The sequence below is a fragment of the Cupressus sempervirens genome, chromosome 7 (genome assembly GCF_028749045.1).
Source record: "Cupressus sempervirens isolate cs-2001-9-10 chromosome 7, ASM2874904v1, whole genome shotgun sequence".
In the NCBI taxonomy this organism is placed as follows: domain Eukaryota; kingdom Viridiplantae; phylum Streptophyta; class Pinopsida; order Cupressales; family Cupressaceae; genus Cupressus; species Cupressus sempervirens.
In genome coordinates, this window is record NC_143124.1 from 4242049 (window position 1) to 4260442 (window position 18394).

General features: G+C 34.0%; 1 protein-coding gene across 4 annotated transcripts in view; it reads right to left on the minus strand.

Moving 5' to 3' along the window:
- The window catches only part of LOC149545124 (protein ANTAGONIST OF LIKE HETEROCHROMATIN PROTEIN 1-like), a 92068-nt gene extending 74550 nt beyond the window's left edge, over nucleotides 1–17518 (minus strand). Inside the window, exons 1-7 of one of the 4 annotated variants that reach the window (XM_089790523.1) lie at nucleotides 17259–17518; nucleotides 17058–17132; nucleotides 16897–16945; nucleotides 15554–16090; nucleotides 12930–13446; nucleotides 12608–12833; nucleotides 11936–12529 (exon numbers count right to left, since the gene is read on the minus strand). In XM_089790523.1, the coding sequence (XP_089646649.1) occupies nucleotides 12075–12529; nucleotides 12608–12833; nucleotides 12930–13439 (1191 nt within the window). In that variant the 5' untranslated portion in view covers nucleotides 13440–13446; nucleotides 15554–16090; nucleotides 16897–16945; nucleotides 17058–17132; nucleotides 17259–17518 and the 3' untranslated portion in view covers nucleotides 11936–12074. Of the gene's footprint in view, nucleotides 1–4403; nucleotides 4756–11935; nucleotides 12530–12607; nucleotides 12834–12929; nucleotides 13447–15553; nucleotides 16091–16896; nucleotides 16946–17057; nucleotides 17133–17258 lie in introns of those variants that run through there. The other 3 variants (XM_089790524.1, XR_016353530.1, XR_016353529.1) reach the window with 3 other exon arrangements.
- Nucleotides 17519–18394: the final 876 nt, after the last annotated feature.

Here is an 18394-nt window from a genome sequence, read left to right on the forward strand (position 1 = left end):
TACCTAATGTAAATAACAACCATCACCAGGGAGTGAACAATCACGGAGAAAAGCCTCAAGCTCATCAATGTAGATGCCATAGAGAGTGGGGGAGAGAGGACAACCCTGTTTTACCCCGATAGTGCTCTGGATAGGATCACAGAATCCCTGTGGAGTCCTAAATCTGCCTACAACATGTACATATAACCTCATAATAGTTATAAGAAGAATCTCTGAGATCCCAATGTCTCTAAGATGCTGAAAGAGAGCCATTTGAGGAACAGAGTTGAAAGCTTTGCAGAAGTCAACAAAACAACAATAAACTTTCGTGGAGCAGTGGCGAGCCTCCTCAATGATGGCCCGTAAAGTCAAAATGTGATCAATGGATTAAAAATCTGAATGAAACCCAACCTGACCTCTAGCCCGACAATGTTGTTGATCGAGCTCACTGGACAGGATACTGTTCAACACAGACATTGAGTTTGGCGAAAGTATGCCCAACCATAATGCTCCTGTAGTTTTTGAAGTCAGAGGTTGGCCCAGATTTATGGATCAGATAGATAATATGTCATGACCAAGAGTCAAGGAAGTCAACATAAACCACTTGATTAAAGAGTACTATAAGATAGGGACAAAGAGTTAGGGAAGCCGACACAAACCACTCGATCAAAGAGCACTTGAAGAATTCAGTTTGAAATCCTTCATCATCTGGAGTTCTGCTACTGTTCATAACTCTAACTATCTTACTAATGTGGGGGAAGGAGAAGAGGTGACAACAGGTGGGGGGAGGATGAGACGAAGAGGGGGTTGGCCAAGGATATCATAAAGTGTGGAGGTGTGGGAGGCAAGGGAGTGAAAGTCCAGAGTAGAGGGAGGGGGGCATGGTGAGGAAACATGGTGTGCCAAAAGAGCTTTGGGGACTAAAAGAACATGGTACAAATAGACTTACACTACATTAAAGTGAACTTCCATTTCTTATGGCAAAGAAAGCGGCGGTAGTTGAGCCTCAACTGAGAGAAATAGGAGGAAGAAGTAGTGGGTGGAGTAGAGAGAAGCATGCGATAAAAGGATTTGCAGTCCTCATCGAACCACTGATTCATGGGGCAAGACCTGTGATTGGGATGAGGGGTGAACAAAGAGGTGTAGTGGGGAATGGAGAGAAGGGAAAACTCCCACAAGGCGGACGTAAGTAAGCGGAACATGGAAGTGATGTCCCTAGAGCTAAGGAAGGGGTCCTGGGGGAGAAGTCGTCTGAGATGATGGATGAAGGGCTCCACGTCACCATCGAAGAAGTGAAAAGAAGTGTGAGCATGGGAGAGGAAAGAGGGGGGCAAGAAAAAGCGGATAAGTAATGAGGAGAAGGTGTCAAGGGTCCCCGAAGGGTAATGCTAAGGAGGACATGGTCAGCCAGTGGAAGGTGAGAGATGGTAAAGAAGCAAATGAGAGGGATGAAGGAGGCAGTAGAGAGAACATAGTCAACAACGCTAGCACCACCACCATGTGGCCAACAAGTGAAGAGTTTGGATCCAAGAAAGAAAAAGAGTCCATTCAAGATCACTAAATCAGAAGACTCACAAAGTTGTAACAAATTACAACCATGCCTGGTGAAGGGCCCCTAACAATCTTCAGAGAGCCAAAGCAGACCCATAGAACCAAGATTAGAAGCAGTCATACACATGGGATCAACCCTGTGATCATGGAGAGGAGGCTGTAGGTCTTTGGTCTGTGCCTAAAAGTCTCCCAAAATAATGATGTCCCCCATGGCAGAGAATCTGGTAATGTGCTCAAGAAGGTCCTCATAAGGGTCCCCACCCTCAGTACTATGAATTGTAGAGAGAAAAATAAAGATGTCGGAAAATTAAAATGGGGTTAACTTTCTTTTTGAGAAAAATATGAAAATGTTAAGGTTAGTTGTAACATAACTATTATTTTAATATTTAACAAATGGTTTTTTCAACTCTAACAAATAATGAGTATTATTAGAGTTGTAGAAACCATTTGTTAAATATAAAAATAATAGTTATTTTACAACTTACCTTACCAACTTCAGATTTTGTTCACAGGGAAATTTAGCCCCGTTTCAGTTTTCCCACATCTTCATTTTTCTTTCCCAACAATTTTAGGAAGATAGTTGGACCGTTTGGTTGACACGGAAGATGAATTTTCAAATCCATATTCTGCGTTTGGTTGCCAATTTAGAAATTGGAATTGGAACAGAATATGACTAGGAATATCTTTTTGTTGCGTTTGGTTGTTCATTTTCTAATTGGAATTGGAATTTGATGTAAATTTTTTTAATCTTATTTAATTAGTGAAACACAAGGATTAGAATGAGTAAAGTATTAATATTTATGATTTAATTTATTTATAATTAGACTACATTATTATTATTATTTATTCTTGAATATTCACAGTTTTATTTTGTTAGTCAATAATAAATAAAATGATTATTATTTTTTATTTTAATTCTATTTATTAGCAAAGAAAAGTAAAAAATAATCATACATGCAATCATTTGTACAAAGTTATTTTTTGTCCCATTGTTGGAAATTGTGATCATATATATTATATATTTTTGAAAAATTGTGTAAGACAAATTTATCGTCGAATTGAATTTATTGTCAAGTTCATCCGAACTTCATAATTGTCGAATTCGAATTGAAACTTGAACCTTGTGACTTAGCCGCTAAATATGTGTGTTTGTGTCCTCTCTCTATCCCTCCCTATGTTTGTGTTCATCCACGTGATTTGGCAGAAGGATTGGACACAATAAATGTTGTTTATGCAGATGAATTATTGCCTACACTATATGAGAATTCTCGCATCTCTTAAGACTAGTTGCCGACACAGAGAGGGATTGTGAGGCGTGTTGTGGCTCTTGGTCGGTATCTTCAGAATCCATTGGCCATGGTTGCAACATTATATAGTCTTGGCAAAGAAATATTATCATTGAAGCTTCATTCACTGGAACATTTCCTTACTCCAGATGAAAAGTATGAAGCTGTTGAGCAGGTAATAGTTACAACAACCAACTGTAGAGGCTATGAAGCCACTTGTCTTTATAAATGCTATTGGTTTTTTTATGGGTTAGAGGGAATGGACAAGCAGCATCCAAAAACCATGTTATGGATCCATTGGATGATACTAGAATTCATCCAAAGTCATATGAATTTGCCAAGAAAATGGCTAAGGACATATATTGTGAAGAAGCTGGACATGATATAGATGATATGGATGAGGAAACACAAGAAATGGTTGTTGAGCATGTCAAAAATATCCTGATCTGTTAAATGCCCTTGATATTGATGAATATGCTAGAAGTGTGGAGCAATGGACATCCAATAAAAAGCAGGAAACCCTTGCTGACATAAAGAGTGAATTGTTACATGGATTTCAGGATTTGAGATCACCATATAAAGAGCCATCCCAGGATGAGGAATTTTATCTGCTGACTAGAGAAAATGAAGAGACCCTGTTAATGGAAAAAATTGTCCCCGCAGAGTCCAAAATCATCGTATAATTTGTGATCTGGAATCAAGCTTGACATGAATAATATTGAAAGAGGAGCTTTCTGATGATCTAGATATAGATCCTTTAGAAAAAATTGCAGAAGGCAGCATCCTTACCTGTTGGGTGAAAACTATGACAAAAGTGAAGTACCTAGTTGAGTTAACTTGCAAAGAGAGTTCACTAAAGAATGATAACTATCAGGGTGCATAGGATAAGGATAAGGAGGTTAAAGATCCATATTTTGCGGACAAGGATTCCATTTCACGAAGTGAACAAGAGAATGAAACCATTAAGTTCCTAACAGATAAAGAGCCAAGGGAGAGTATTATCCGTCCATGCTTGAAAGGGCCTACTCACTTGATTCTAACACTGAACATTTTCAATGGAGTTTATGCACACAAGGATATTGTGGAGGGAGGAAAAGACCAAAAGGATTTTGCTAGCTATCTTCGACTTGGAAAATACTTTCAATTGGGGAGGAGACATTTGAAGATCTTGATGAGGTCATAGACAGATATATATTCAAGAGAGGATAAGATATTTCAGTATTTCGTTCTACTGTTTGGTGAGTCATAAAACACACATCAACAGACACCTTTCTACAGATGCAGGAACACACAAGCTCCTCTCTCTCTCTCTCTCACTCTCTCCCTCTGTCCCTCCGTCCCCCCTTCTTATCCCGCACTCTCTGCCCCTCTATGTATCTCTCCCTTTTAATAAATTTATTAAGTTAGCTAATTATTCAACAAAATATGCAACTAAATTTTACGTGAAATATTATATAAGAAAAAATATACCATTTTACATTCACATACATTAAACATTTGATGAGAACTTTAACAAGAAAAATGATGCTTTGTTAATAATTGCTCTTAAAAAATGTGGAATTTTGGCAACATAGATTTTACATGCAATTTAAAAAAAAAGATCATGAAAATCATTAATCATATAAATCATATTTTAACATCATGAAATTCTAATAATGAATTTCACATAATTACTACAATATGAAAACTTGCTAACTTGATAGAACAATATCCATGATTTGATGGTGGTGTGAAAACACACCGTTAAACACGAAAACACTGAGAAATCCACGATGTATGCCTTTATGCCCCACATTCGATGACACACCGTTACATATGAAAACACTGAGAAATCCACGATGTATGCCCTTATGCCCCACATTCGACGGCAACCCTCTCATGCTGCTCAATCTTCCCATTACTGTTTGTGTTGTTAGATGGTCAATCCTGCATATATGAACTAAACATGCTTGAAAAATTAAAACCTGATTATTTTTTTAATGGAATACACCAAGGAGTGGCATCAGAAATATTGATCGTTTACAAACACAGTAAACAATCATCCGATAGCTCATTTTTTATCAGCATGTGTGGTCTTGCAATATTAGCAAATCAAGAACAATAAAAAAATACAAGAGAAAGACACTTTATCAATACCGTTGACAATCTTGTCAAGAAGCACGTACATAGGAAACCAAACTGTGGAAAAAAAAATATCCAAGCAAATTATGAATATACATATAACATGGGACATAATCATGACTGTACAATCATCTACCAAAAATCCTCAATACTTTTGATAATCTTGTCAACGAAAACATACATAGGAAATCAAATAGGGACAAAAAGACAAAAAAATAAAAACATATGCAAGAAAATTAGGACTATAGATATAACATAGGACAGAATCATGAACTATACAATCATCTAGCAAATCACATTTCTATATGCTTTCAAGTTCTACAATTGAGCATTCATCATTTGCCACTCCTTGTGTATTCCACGTATGTATGGTTCAAATATAACTCTAATTAACAATGCAATGAACAACTATACCAAACGTTTACGAGATCATAAACTACGTGTTGTGAGAGATCAATGCAATACCATTAAACAAAGCCAACTAACCCTCTGGAATTATTTCACATGCCAATCGTGTGAATGCCAATGAAATGAACAACTAAACTATGTACTGACCAATGCCAATCATGTCAATGAAATGAATGACTAAACTATGCATATATCAAGTATGTATACATACGTACATACATGCGTGAACATACATATGCACAGACATACATATATATGCACATGCATACATACATACACATGTACATACATGTGTACATACATACGCACCTACATACATACATACGCACATACATACACACATACATACATACATGCTTAGCAAAATAGAAAAAAAGTGCTCAGTAATGATTTCCAATATAGTGTTGTGACAGATCAATGCAATACCATTACACAAAGCCAATTAACCATCTGGAATGACTTCACATGCCAATCGTGCGAATGCCAATGAAATGAACAACTATCTTGCATATTGACCAATGCCAATCATGTCAATAAAATGGATGACTAAACTATGCATAGATCAAGTTTGTATACATACGTACATACATGTGTGTACATACATATGCACATACATACATGCATACATACATACATGTGTTTACATACATACATACGCAAATACATACATACATGCTTAGCAAAATAGTAAAAATGTGCTCAGTAATGAGTTACAGTATAGTGTTGTGAGAGATCAATGCAATGCATAGATCAAGTATGTATACATGCGTACATACATGTGTGTACATACATATGCACATAATACATACATATGTACGTACATACATACATGTGTGTGCATACATATTGTTTGTTTCAAATCTGTTTAGCAAAATAGTCAATATGTGCTCACTAATGAATTCCAATATAGTGCTGTGACAGATCAATACCACTGAAATGGACAACTAAACTTTGTAATAGTTTCTTGCCAGTAATGAGTTCTAGTATAGTGCTGTGAGAGATGAATGCAATACCATATAAATAGAGCCAATTCATAAGCTATGTATAGATCAATGGAAATCATGGCTTTTATCTAGACATAATCAATATGTGTTCAATATGTGCTCAATAATGAAATTTACAAGTATATCACTAGCTTTTATCTATACATAGCTGACCTATACATAGTTTATCATAGTTCTATTTCTATCTGCTATTTGCTTAGCATAGTCAATAGATGTGGTAACTATTTGTTTCAAATCTATTTAGCAAAATAGTCAATATGTGCTCACTAATAAATTCTAGTATGGTGCTATGAGAGATCAATACCAGTGAAATGAACAATTAAACTTTGTAACAGTGTCTAGCTGTTTGTGTCAAATCTGTTTAGCAAAATAGTCAATATGTACTCAATAATGAATTCCAGTATGTGCTCACGTGATTACTTGTATATATCATAATGCCAATCATAATAGAAAAACATGACAATTATGCTTTTATCTATACATAGTTGACCTATACATAGTTTATCATGGTTCAAATCTGTTTAGCAAAACAGTCCAATATATGTTGTAACAGTTTGTTTAGAATCTGTTTAACAAAATAGTAAATATATGCTCACTGATGACTTCCAGTATAGTGTTGTGAGAGATCAATGCAATACCATTAATCAAAGTGAATCATGCCAATGAAATGAACAACTAAACTATGGATATATCAAGTATGTATAGATCCATGTAAAATCATTCAACATACTTATAATGTCATAAACTATGTACAGATCAATGCAATACCATTAAACGCAGTCAACTCATAAAATATGTATGGATACATGGAAGATCAATGGCAATCATGGCTTTTATCTATACATAGTTGACATATACATAGTTGACATATACATAATTTATCATGGTTCAAATCTGTTTAGCAAAACAATCCAATACATGTTGTAATAGTTTGTTTAGAATCTATTTAACAAAATAGTAAATATATGCTCACTAATGACTCCCAGTATAGTATTGTGAGAGATCAATGCAATACCATTAATCAAAGTGAATCATGCCAATGAAATGAACAACTAAACTATGGATATATCAAGTATGTATAGATCCATGCAAAATCACTCAACATACTTATGACGTCATAAACTATGTACAAATCAATGCAATACCATTAAATGCAGCCAACTCATAAACTATGTATGGATACATGGAAGATCAATGACAATCATGGCTTTTATCTATACATAGTTGACATATACATAATTTATCATGGTTCAAATCTGTTTAGCAAAACAGTCCAATACATGCTGTAACAGTTTGTTTAGAATTTGTTTAACAAAATAGTAAATATATGCTCACTAATGACTTCCAGTATAGTGTTGTGAGAGATCAATGCAATGCATAGATCAAGTATGTATACATGCGTACATACATGTGTGTACATACATATGCACATAATACATACATATGTACGTACATACATACATGTGTGTGCATACATATTGTTTGTTTCAAATCTATTTAGCAAAATAGTCAATATGTGCTCACTAATGAATTCCAATATAGTGCTGTGACAGATCAATACCACTGAAATGGACAACTAAACTTTGTAACAGTTTCTTGCCAGTAATGAGTTCTAGTATAGTGCTGTGAGAGATGAATGCAATACCATATAAATAGAGCCAATTCATAAGCTATGTATAGATCAATGGAAATCATGGCTTTTATCTAGACATAATCAATATGTGCTCAATATGTGCTCAATAATGAAATTTACAAGTATATCACTAGCTTTTATCTATACATAGCTGACCTATACATAGTTTATCATAGTTCTATTTCTATCTGCTATTTGCTTAGCATAGTCAATAGATGTGGTAACTATTTGTTTCAAATCTATTTAGCAAAATAGTCAATATGTGCTCACTAATAAATTCTAGTATGGTGCTATGAGAGATCAATACCAGTGAAATGAACAATTAAACTTTGTAACAGTGTCTAGCTGTTTGTGTCAAATCTGTTTAGCAAAATAGTCAATATGTACTCAATAATGAATTCCAGTATGTGCTCACGTGATTACTTGTATATATCATAATGCCAATCATAATAGCAAAACATGACAATTATGCTTTTATCTATACATAGTTGACCTATACATAGTTTATCATGGTTCAAATCTGTTTAGCAAAACAGTCCAATATATGTTGTAACAGTTTGTTTAGAATCTGTTTAACAAAATAGTAAATATATGCTCACTGATGACTTCCAGTATAGTGTTGTGAGAGATCAATGCAATACCATTAATCAAAGTGAATCATGCCAATGAAATGAACAACTAAACTATGGATATATCAAGTATGTATAGATCCATGTAAAATCATTCAACATACTTATAATGTCATAAACTATGTACAGATCAATGCAATACCATTAAACGCAGTCAACTCATAAAATATGTATGGATACATGGAAGATCAATGGCAATCATGGCTTTTATCTATACATAGTTGACATATACATAGTTGACATATACATAATTTATCATGGTTCAAATCTGTTTAGCAAAACAATCCAATACATGTTGTAATAGTTTGTTTAGAATCTATTTAACAAAATAGTAAATATATGCTCACTAATGACTCCCAGTATAGTATTGTGAGAGATCAATGCAATACCATTAATCAAAGTGAATCATGCCAATGAAATGAACAACTAAACTATGGATATATCAAGTATGTATAGATCCATGCAAAATCACTCAACATACTTATGACGTCATAAACTATGTACAAATCAATGCAATACCATTAAATGCAGCCAACTCATAAACTATGTATGGATACATGGAAGATCAATGACAATCATGGCTTTTATCTATACATAGTTGACATATACATAATTTATCATGGTTCAAATCTGTTTAGCAAAACAGTCCAATACATGCTGTAACAGTTTGTTTAGAATTTGTTTAACAAAATAGTAAATATATGCTCACTAATGACTTCCAGTATAGTGCTGTGAGAGATCAATGCAATACCATTAATCAAAGTGAATCATGCCAATGAAATGAACAACTAAACTATGGATATATCAAGTATGTATAGATCCATGCAAAATCACTCAACATACTTATGACGTCATAAACTATGTACAAATCAATGCAATACCATTAAACACAGCCAACTCATAAACTATGTATGGATACATGGAAGATCAATGACAATCATGGCTTTTATCTATACATAGTTGACATATACATAATTTATCATGGTTCAAATCTGTTTAGCAAAACAGTCCAATACATGCTGTAACAGTTTGTTTAGAATTTGTTTAACAAAATAGTAAATATATGCTCACTAATGACTTCCAGTATAGTGCTGTGAGAGATCAATGCAATACCATTAATCAAAGTGAATCATGCCAATGAAATGAAAAACTAAACTATGGATATATCAAGTATGTATAGATCCATGCAAAATCATTCAACATACTTATGACGTCATAAACTATGTACAAATCAATGCAATACCATTAAACACAGCCAACACATAAACTATGTATGGATACATGGAAGATCAATGACAATCATGGGTTTTATCTATACATAATTTATCATGGTTCAAATCTGTTTAGCAAAACAGTCCAATACATGCTGTAACAATTTGTTTAGAATCTGTTTAACAAAATAGTAAATATATGCTCACTAATGACTTCCAATATAGTGCTGTGAGAGATCACTAATTAAATAGTCAAAATGTGCTCAATAATGAGTTCCAATATAGTGATGTGAGATTAATATAGTTTTAGTTTAGTGCTATTAGAGATTAATGCAAAACCATTGAATAGAGTAATCATGCAGCATAAGTCATTACGATCCAGTCAGTAGCTGAAATAGCTAAATGGTACCAAATGTCATTGCAATCCACTCCACTCTCTCCACCTCATCCATCATCAAGAACCCTTTGGCTCTTTCACGTTGAAGCACGAAGGTATCATGTGCTTTCACAAAAATTGCTCGACTCAGTTCAGGGACAGCTTTGAGAGCAATATATGCAGCAGTCAAAATGTTATCATCTTCAGATTTATCCACTTTTACAATCTGAGGCTTAATGAGGCCATCTTTTAGTTCCTTCATAGTTTCGCATATCACATCCAATGATGCAGCCAAAGATGTCTTCTTCCTCTTTCCCCTCCTTGATGATGATGGTGGAGGAGTCCCTCTAGCACTTGCACTCGACTGATTGGAATGATATAACTCTTCATCAATAGTTGGTTGGCTGTCAAGAGGTGTACCACAATTGGTATCATCCTCATCAAGCACATTAAATGCATCGTTTATAGGGTGCCCTTCTTCAGCATCAAGGGGTGTTGTAGATGCGAACCCTTCAGGAATGTCATTACCAACAATTACAGCCAACTCATTGAAATATTGGAAAGGTGACCTCTTATACATTTTTGCATTTTTGAATTCTCTCCTCTAATAGATTGATTAGGTTGTAAGTTTTTCATTATTAAAATAAGAAGGAAAAATTTCTTCAATGAAAAGAGTACAAAGATGATCCTACCTTCAAAAGGTCATCCCACACTGAATCCTCAACATCCACAGTTTGAGTTTCTTCATTCCAAGCTAACCCACTTGTATTTTTCAAGTCCTTCATTACTTTATATCCTACTTTCCATGTTTTTAGCTTATTCTTAAAATGATCTCGTGACAGATTCAAGTTCATCGCTGAATTGAATGTCCTCTCTATCGCAGTCCATGCCTCTTTTTTAAACCCACTTCACCTTTCCGTCCGAGATGGACTTGTTCAAGGAGCAAGTCTAAAAACTTGCGTTCCATCGATTTTGTCCACATTTTCTTCTTTGAAGAAGAAGATTTGTTGCTCACAGCGAGGGATCCATCTATATCACTCAAAGTAATGGGAGAACACATCTATTTCACATGATCAGATCCATCCATGCTCATCACGAGCTCGGTATATGCCATTGTGTACTCCTTGTATTTCATTTAAATTTGAAATAGAAAATCTTTAACTATCAATTTGTAATACGTCATAATGGAACAAGGCTAACATATTGAATAGGTAAACGTATTACGATTTAAAGTAATCATACGACTGAAATTGAAAGTTATTGCTCTTTAAATTTAAATAGAATGCAGCAAGCAGTAACATCAGAAAAATAAGATTTTCAACGAATTCGTTGTTCTCTTCTTACTAGTGGGCTTATGATCTTCATCATTTGGTACTCCTTGCTGTATTTCATTTAAAATTGAAGATGATAAACTTTAAATATCATTTTTTAATACATCCTAATGCAATGAGGCTAACATTTAATAAACTTGAAAGAATTTAACTGAAGATGATACACATTTTAAGCAATAATTGATGATAACACATCAACATCAAAAAAACTACCAGTAAGACAAAATGGTGATATCAATGGCAAGTAAATAGTCATGAGCCCCATTATGAAGCATGTTATTGTACTTTCTCAATGCAAAGATGTATAATAATTGTGCTTTCTTGCATTTAAATCAATGTAATCTATATTTCAAGTTGAATTGTGTATTGCAGATATGATCAACAATTTTTGTACATAATGTAGGTGTGAAATTGAAAGTTAATGTTCTTTTTATTTAATTAGAATGTAACAAAGACTGATATCAGAATAACGAAATCAAACACCATCATTGTATATGCATACATCAATTTAATCATATAAAGCACATTGCCTTCTAATAAATCATTTATTCTCGAGATCTATAATCTTCCCACATCCTATTTGCTATATCTTCTCGAAATTGGGCCCACTCATTTCTATCCTCCTGAGACAACCCATATGTCTCAAGTAGTGGCACCTCTATCCCATCACGATCATCTTCCTCTTCAATAGCTTCTTCCGATGGAAGGCCATCCTCTATCGTAATGAAATTGTGAAGTATGCAACATGCTAAAACAATATAGGATTGTGTCATGATATCATAAGACGTTGCATGTCTTAAGATTGGAAAACGCTGCTTCAGAATACCAAATGTACGTTCTACTGCATTTCTAAGAGAGGAGTGTCGATGGTTGAACAACTCATGTGCAGAGTTTATTGGGTTTTCTCTTGACCACTCTTTCAAGTGGTAGCGTGTACACCGATAAGGAGCGAGAAATCCAGGTGCATTTGGATATCCAGCATCCACGAGATAATATTTTCCTATATAAAGAAAGTATATTGTCAATACTTGAACCATTTAGCATAACCTTGAGTATATTAAAATGTGATTTGGCTTACCAGGGGGAACTACAAGTGGATCTGATCTGGATAGAGCTGAGGCTAGAACACGACTATCTGCAGCAGAGCCTTCCCAACCAGCAAGGCAATACTGAAACTTACAATCAAAGGAGCAGACACCCATAACATTTTGCGATAGGTTCCCTTTTCTATCACGATATTTACCCTGTATGTCGACATCAACTCGCACTGGAATATGGGTACCGTCGATGGCTCCAATGCAATCCTGTGGGATATGATACACTGATCAAATGTATGCTCAAGTAATAATAAGATAAGGACAACATTCTAGACAATAAACTTGTAATAATGTGTGATTTACCTTGAAGAATGGTTCAAAACGATCCTTCCCACTAATTTCAGGAGGAGTGCCTGGACTAGGTGGTATGAAGTAATCTCTGTGAAGGGATAAGATAGCCATCAAAACCTTGTGGAAGTACCGACTGACTGTCTCTCCTGAGTGCCCAAAGTTATGGGCAATCTTGCGGTTCCTTAGATTGTGCCCAAGGGTGTGGAAGAACATCACTAGTTGTTCCTCTAACTTCAAGTGGATCGTATCTCTCAAGCTTCCTTTCAGCCTCAGAATACGAGCTAGAGAAAAGAAGGCTACCCTACTCATCTGAATCTGATCATGACAATCCACCTCATTCGAATGAATAATGTCTTTACAAAAGAAATTTCCTTTTCTTATTTGTTTACCCATTTGACTACCTTCTCGGGCTACCAGTACTTTGGCTATGCCAACAAAAGCAAAAAGAATTGTGAGAATGCGGGTGTATGTGGTCTTCCTAACTATGCTTCCTTGGACCTCTATACTCTCCATAGGATCCATTAGTGACCTGAAATGTGGACAATTTAAACACTATCAGTTATGAAATATCAACTATCACCTATCGAGATACAACATGATTATTTGCTAGCCTCATTGCATTAAGAAGTCAATTATTTATTCAAATACAACAAGGAGTACCAACTACCAAGGATCATAAGCCCATAAAGAACAAATTACAATGTTTCATTATACTCCATGTAATCTATCTATACCAATGAAAGCATAATATTGATTCCATTTGTCTATATGTATACACACATGTATGTATATATGTATGTGCACACACATGTATGTATGCATGTATGTACGTACACACACACATATGTATGTATGCATGTACGTACGTACACACACATGTATGTATGTGTGTATGTACACACACACACATGAATGTATGTATGTATGTATGCATGTATGTACGTACACACACACACACATGTATGCATGCATGTACGTAGACACACACATGTATGTATGCATGCATGTACGTACACACACAAGTATGTATGTGTGTACGTACATACACACACATGTATGTATGTACACATACACATGTACAAACTATAACTTGAATTTGGGCTTTTATGAATGTGTTTTAATAAATCGTCAGGTCCGCTGAAATTGAGGCTCGTCTTTTAGAAGATGAAAAGTAACTTAGTTGGCAATAGGAATAGAGTTTCTTTCTGCATTGATCTATACATAGTTTGAAATCATGGCTTTTATCTATATATAGTTTATGACCTCATAAGTATGTTGAATGATTTTGCATGGATCAATACATACTTGATATATCCATAGTTTAGTTGTTCATTTCATTGGCATGATTCACTTTGATTAATGGTATTGCATTGATCTCTCACATCACTATACTGGAACTCATTGGACTATTTTGCTAAACAGATTTGAACCATGATAAACTATGTATAGGTCAACTATGTATAGATAAAAGCATGATTGCCATGTTTTGCTATTATGATTGGCACTATAATATATACAGGTAATCACATGATCACATACTGGAATTTATTATTGAGCACATATTGAGCACATATTGATTATGTATAGATAAAAGCCATGATTGCCATTGATCTATACATAGTTTATGATTTGGCTCTATTTAATGGTATTGCATTCATCTCTCACAGCAGTACACTAGAACTCATTACTGCCAAGAAACTGTTACAAAGTTTAGTTGTTCATTTCACTGGTATTGATCTCTCACAACACTATACTGAAAGTCATTAGTGAGCATATATTGACTATTTTGTCAAACAGATTCTAAACAAACTGTTACAGCATATATTGGACTGTTTTGCTAAACAGATTTGAACCATGATAAACTACGTATAGGTCAACTATGTATAGATAAAAGCCATGATTGCCATGTTTTGCTTGATTGGCACTATGATATATACAGGTAATCACATGAGCACACACTAGAATTCATTATTAAGCACATATTGAGCACATATTGATTATGTATAGATAAAAGCCATGATTGACATTGATCTATACATAGTTGATTCATACATAGTTTATGACTTGACTCTATTTAATGGTATTGCATTCATCTCTCACAGCAGTATACTAGAACTCATTACTGGCAAGAAACAGTTAGAAAGTTTAGTTATTCATTTCACTGGTATTGATCTCTCATAGCACTATACTGGAATTTATTAGTAAGCACAAGTTTATGACTTGGCTCTATTTAATGGTATTTCATTCATCTCTCACAACAACATACTAGAACTCATTACTGGCAAGAAATTGTTACAAAGTTTGGTTGTTCATTTCACTGGTATTGATCTCTCACAGCACTATAGTGGAATTTATTAGTGAGCACATATTGACTATTTTGCTAAACAGATTTAAAACAAACACCCAGAAATTGTTACAAAGTTTAATTTTTCATTTCACTGGTATTGATCTCTCACAGCACTATACTCGAATTTATTAGTGAGCACATATTGACTATTTTAAAAACAGATTTGAAACAAACAGTTACCACATATATTGACTATTTTAAAAACAGATTTGAAACAAACAGTTACATTTGAATGAACCAAAAAAACTTAAAAAAATCCAGTATGCAAAGGTGGGTGTGAGAGGAGAACCATTTACTGCTGCCACTGTTCAAAGTGGAGAAGAGAAATCGCAGAAAATGCCACAGCCACACGCCACGGCCACAGGAAACCACGGCCACAGAAAACCCACAAACCAGAAACCCTCGCAAACCACGGCCACAGAAAACCCACAAGCCCAACAAAAGCAGCAAACCAAAAACCCTCGCCTTCGCACAACAGAGCACGAAAACAATACAACCGTCGTCTTCCAAAAAACCCAATTTGTTCTTCCAAAAACCTAAGGCGGATTCGGCGGACCCGACGATTTATTCAAACGCATTCATAAAAACCCAAAACCTGGTTTTCATTTCAACTTCCACCTATTTCTTGGAAGAAATTTCTTCCAATTTTCGAGCAAAATTGGCAGACGAAACCCGAAACCGGGTTATGCGTTTGATGAACCAAACGCCACCGTTTTCTTCCATAACCCGATTTTGGCGCTGAAAACCCTATTCCGCACCCGGTATTCCCGTAACCAAACGGGGCCCTAATGAACTTGCCACATGCTCTAGGAATCCAAAGTTTGGTCTGTATAAAAAAGAATGTACATTTTTGTCCTTAGACAATCAAATTACTAAAGCATGTTTCTAAATCCAACTAAGAGAAACAAATAATAACATGTTTACCTTTGATGTGTGAAAAATAAACATAGTAACACCAACCACAACAACTACTTCAAGAATTAGTCCAAACTAGTGTTACTTGAATATGTATTTCCATCATAAATGCACCCATTTCAAAGAAATAAATGACCCAGTTTTGGGGACGGGGTACGGTGATCAGTTGGAATGTTTCCAAGTTATTCCCAATGAAGCAAAATCTTCTGAAACTGTGCTAGAATCTCAGAATTGGGCAATGCCCATTTCAGAAACCATTGACTGTCCACCAGACAGCTGGAGATAGTCAACCCCCATCCATCCCAGGGACGGTTCATTTCTGACAGCTGTAGCTTTATTTCATGAAGTTTTTAAAATATATTTTGTATTCTCTAGAAAACTTTCATAGATAAAATAACATCAGTAGTATCGACCCAAGATCAAATTTTTAAATTCTAGACTACTGAAACATATGGTACTAGATTACAGACTATTGAAACTTATGATCACACAGGGCATATATATGCTTTCACAGATAGTTTCAGACTTTAATGTTTAAGTTTGTATTCACAGTTCCAATTGTAAATTGGTAAGTAATAGAAACACTTGTTACATTTCAGAAAATGAAATAACACTTCAACATCTAAATATATGCAAAGGTTTAAAATGAACAGGATATAAAATTGTGTTTTCTGAACTGCGTATTAAAATATAGAGAATATGGTCAATAGGCTTGACCTGAATCCCTTCAGCTTCTTTGATGAGTCCTAGGTAACAATTTGCTCCCCTTTAAAAAAATGAGAACAGTAAAAATTTATAGTCTCCATAACAATGATAATAATCTATATATCCAAAATAAATATAGCTGAAAAGAAGTTGTTCATTCTGAAGAAAGGTACCTCTGCAAAGACCACTCCTTCCAATTCCGTCTAGTCTATGAAACGATAGCGGCCGGAATAAACTTATCAAGCATTCTGCTCAAACAAATACATCAAGTTAGTGTTGATGCAACAAAAACGAGAAAAATAAACTTCAAAGAGACAAGGTTTATCACCAAAAACAATTAAAAAGGTAAGAAAACAGAGCTCTATGAGTTATACCTGGTTCCTGCATTTTGGGGAAATTTCATCATCTTGAAATGTTAAGAAATCCATAACATTATCACAACACAAAGGCAGCTAGGAGCTTTTGATTGCACCCAGAACAAACCCTCATTATAGGGTTTCAAGGAACGGAATTTAGCAATTTCAACAAGGAAAATCGGGTCGAGTTCATGGAACTAAATGTGTGGATGCCGTACTGATAGCGATATTCGACAGTAGCAGAGATGTGGCGAGAGAGGAGAGGTTGAAATGGCAACGGATACTTCTGCAACTATCATGACTTTTGCAATATATTTTAACTAGCTTTTTATCTAGTATTTTACACGAGACGAGATCATTTTAACGTAAACTTAACTTTTTCCTTTAATTTTTTTAAATTAAATATTGTTCATAGTAAAACAATAAAATAATAGAGTAAAATGTTGTGTAGTAATAAACTATTAGAGAGTAAAATATTGTATATTAGTAAAATAATAAATGTTATTAAAATATATATATTATATAGTTTTTTTATTAATGTATTTTTTTTAATTTATGATTGAAAAAATACTTTTTAATAGATTATAAAATAAAAAATTAATAAATTATAATTGGTTACATAAGTCACATTTTAAATTTTATTAAATAAGTCATATTTTAAAATTATTTTTTAGGCAATTTTTGTTTCTTTTTTTAATTCATAGATTATCAATAATGTTTTCTAACTTATTTCTTATCTATTTTTTTTCAACAAGTTGAACAATTACATGTTTATTTTAGCATTAAAATAGTCAAAAATAACTACAACAATAGATTATTAATTTAGATAAATACAAAACACATATGTTTAACTTTATATATATTTATTACTTAAAATTCATTATTAATAATCTTAGCTTGTTGCTTATTGTTTCACATTTTAATAAACTTTATTTTTTAATCTAGATTTTAATAACCAATTCATTATAACCTTTTAACTATTCAAAACAGTCTCAATAAAACAAATCACCTAATTTTATTTCAGTAATTTTTAAAAAATATTTTTCAACTTTAGTTTCAAAATAATTGTATATAATAAATCTAACCAACTTTTACAAATTAACAAACTAAATTCCAAAGCATAAAAAAAAAAACCTTCGAAATTTATTAGCGAT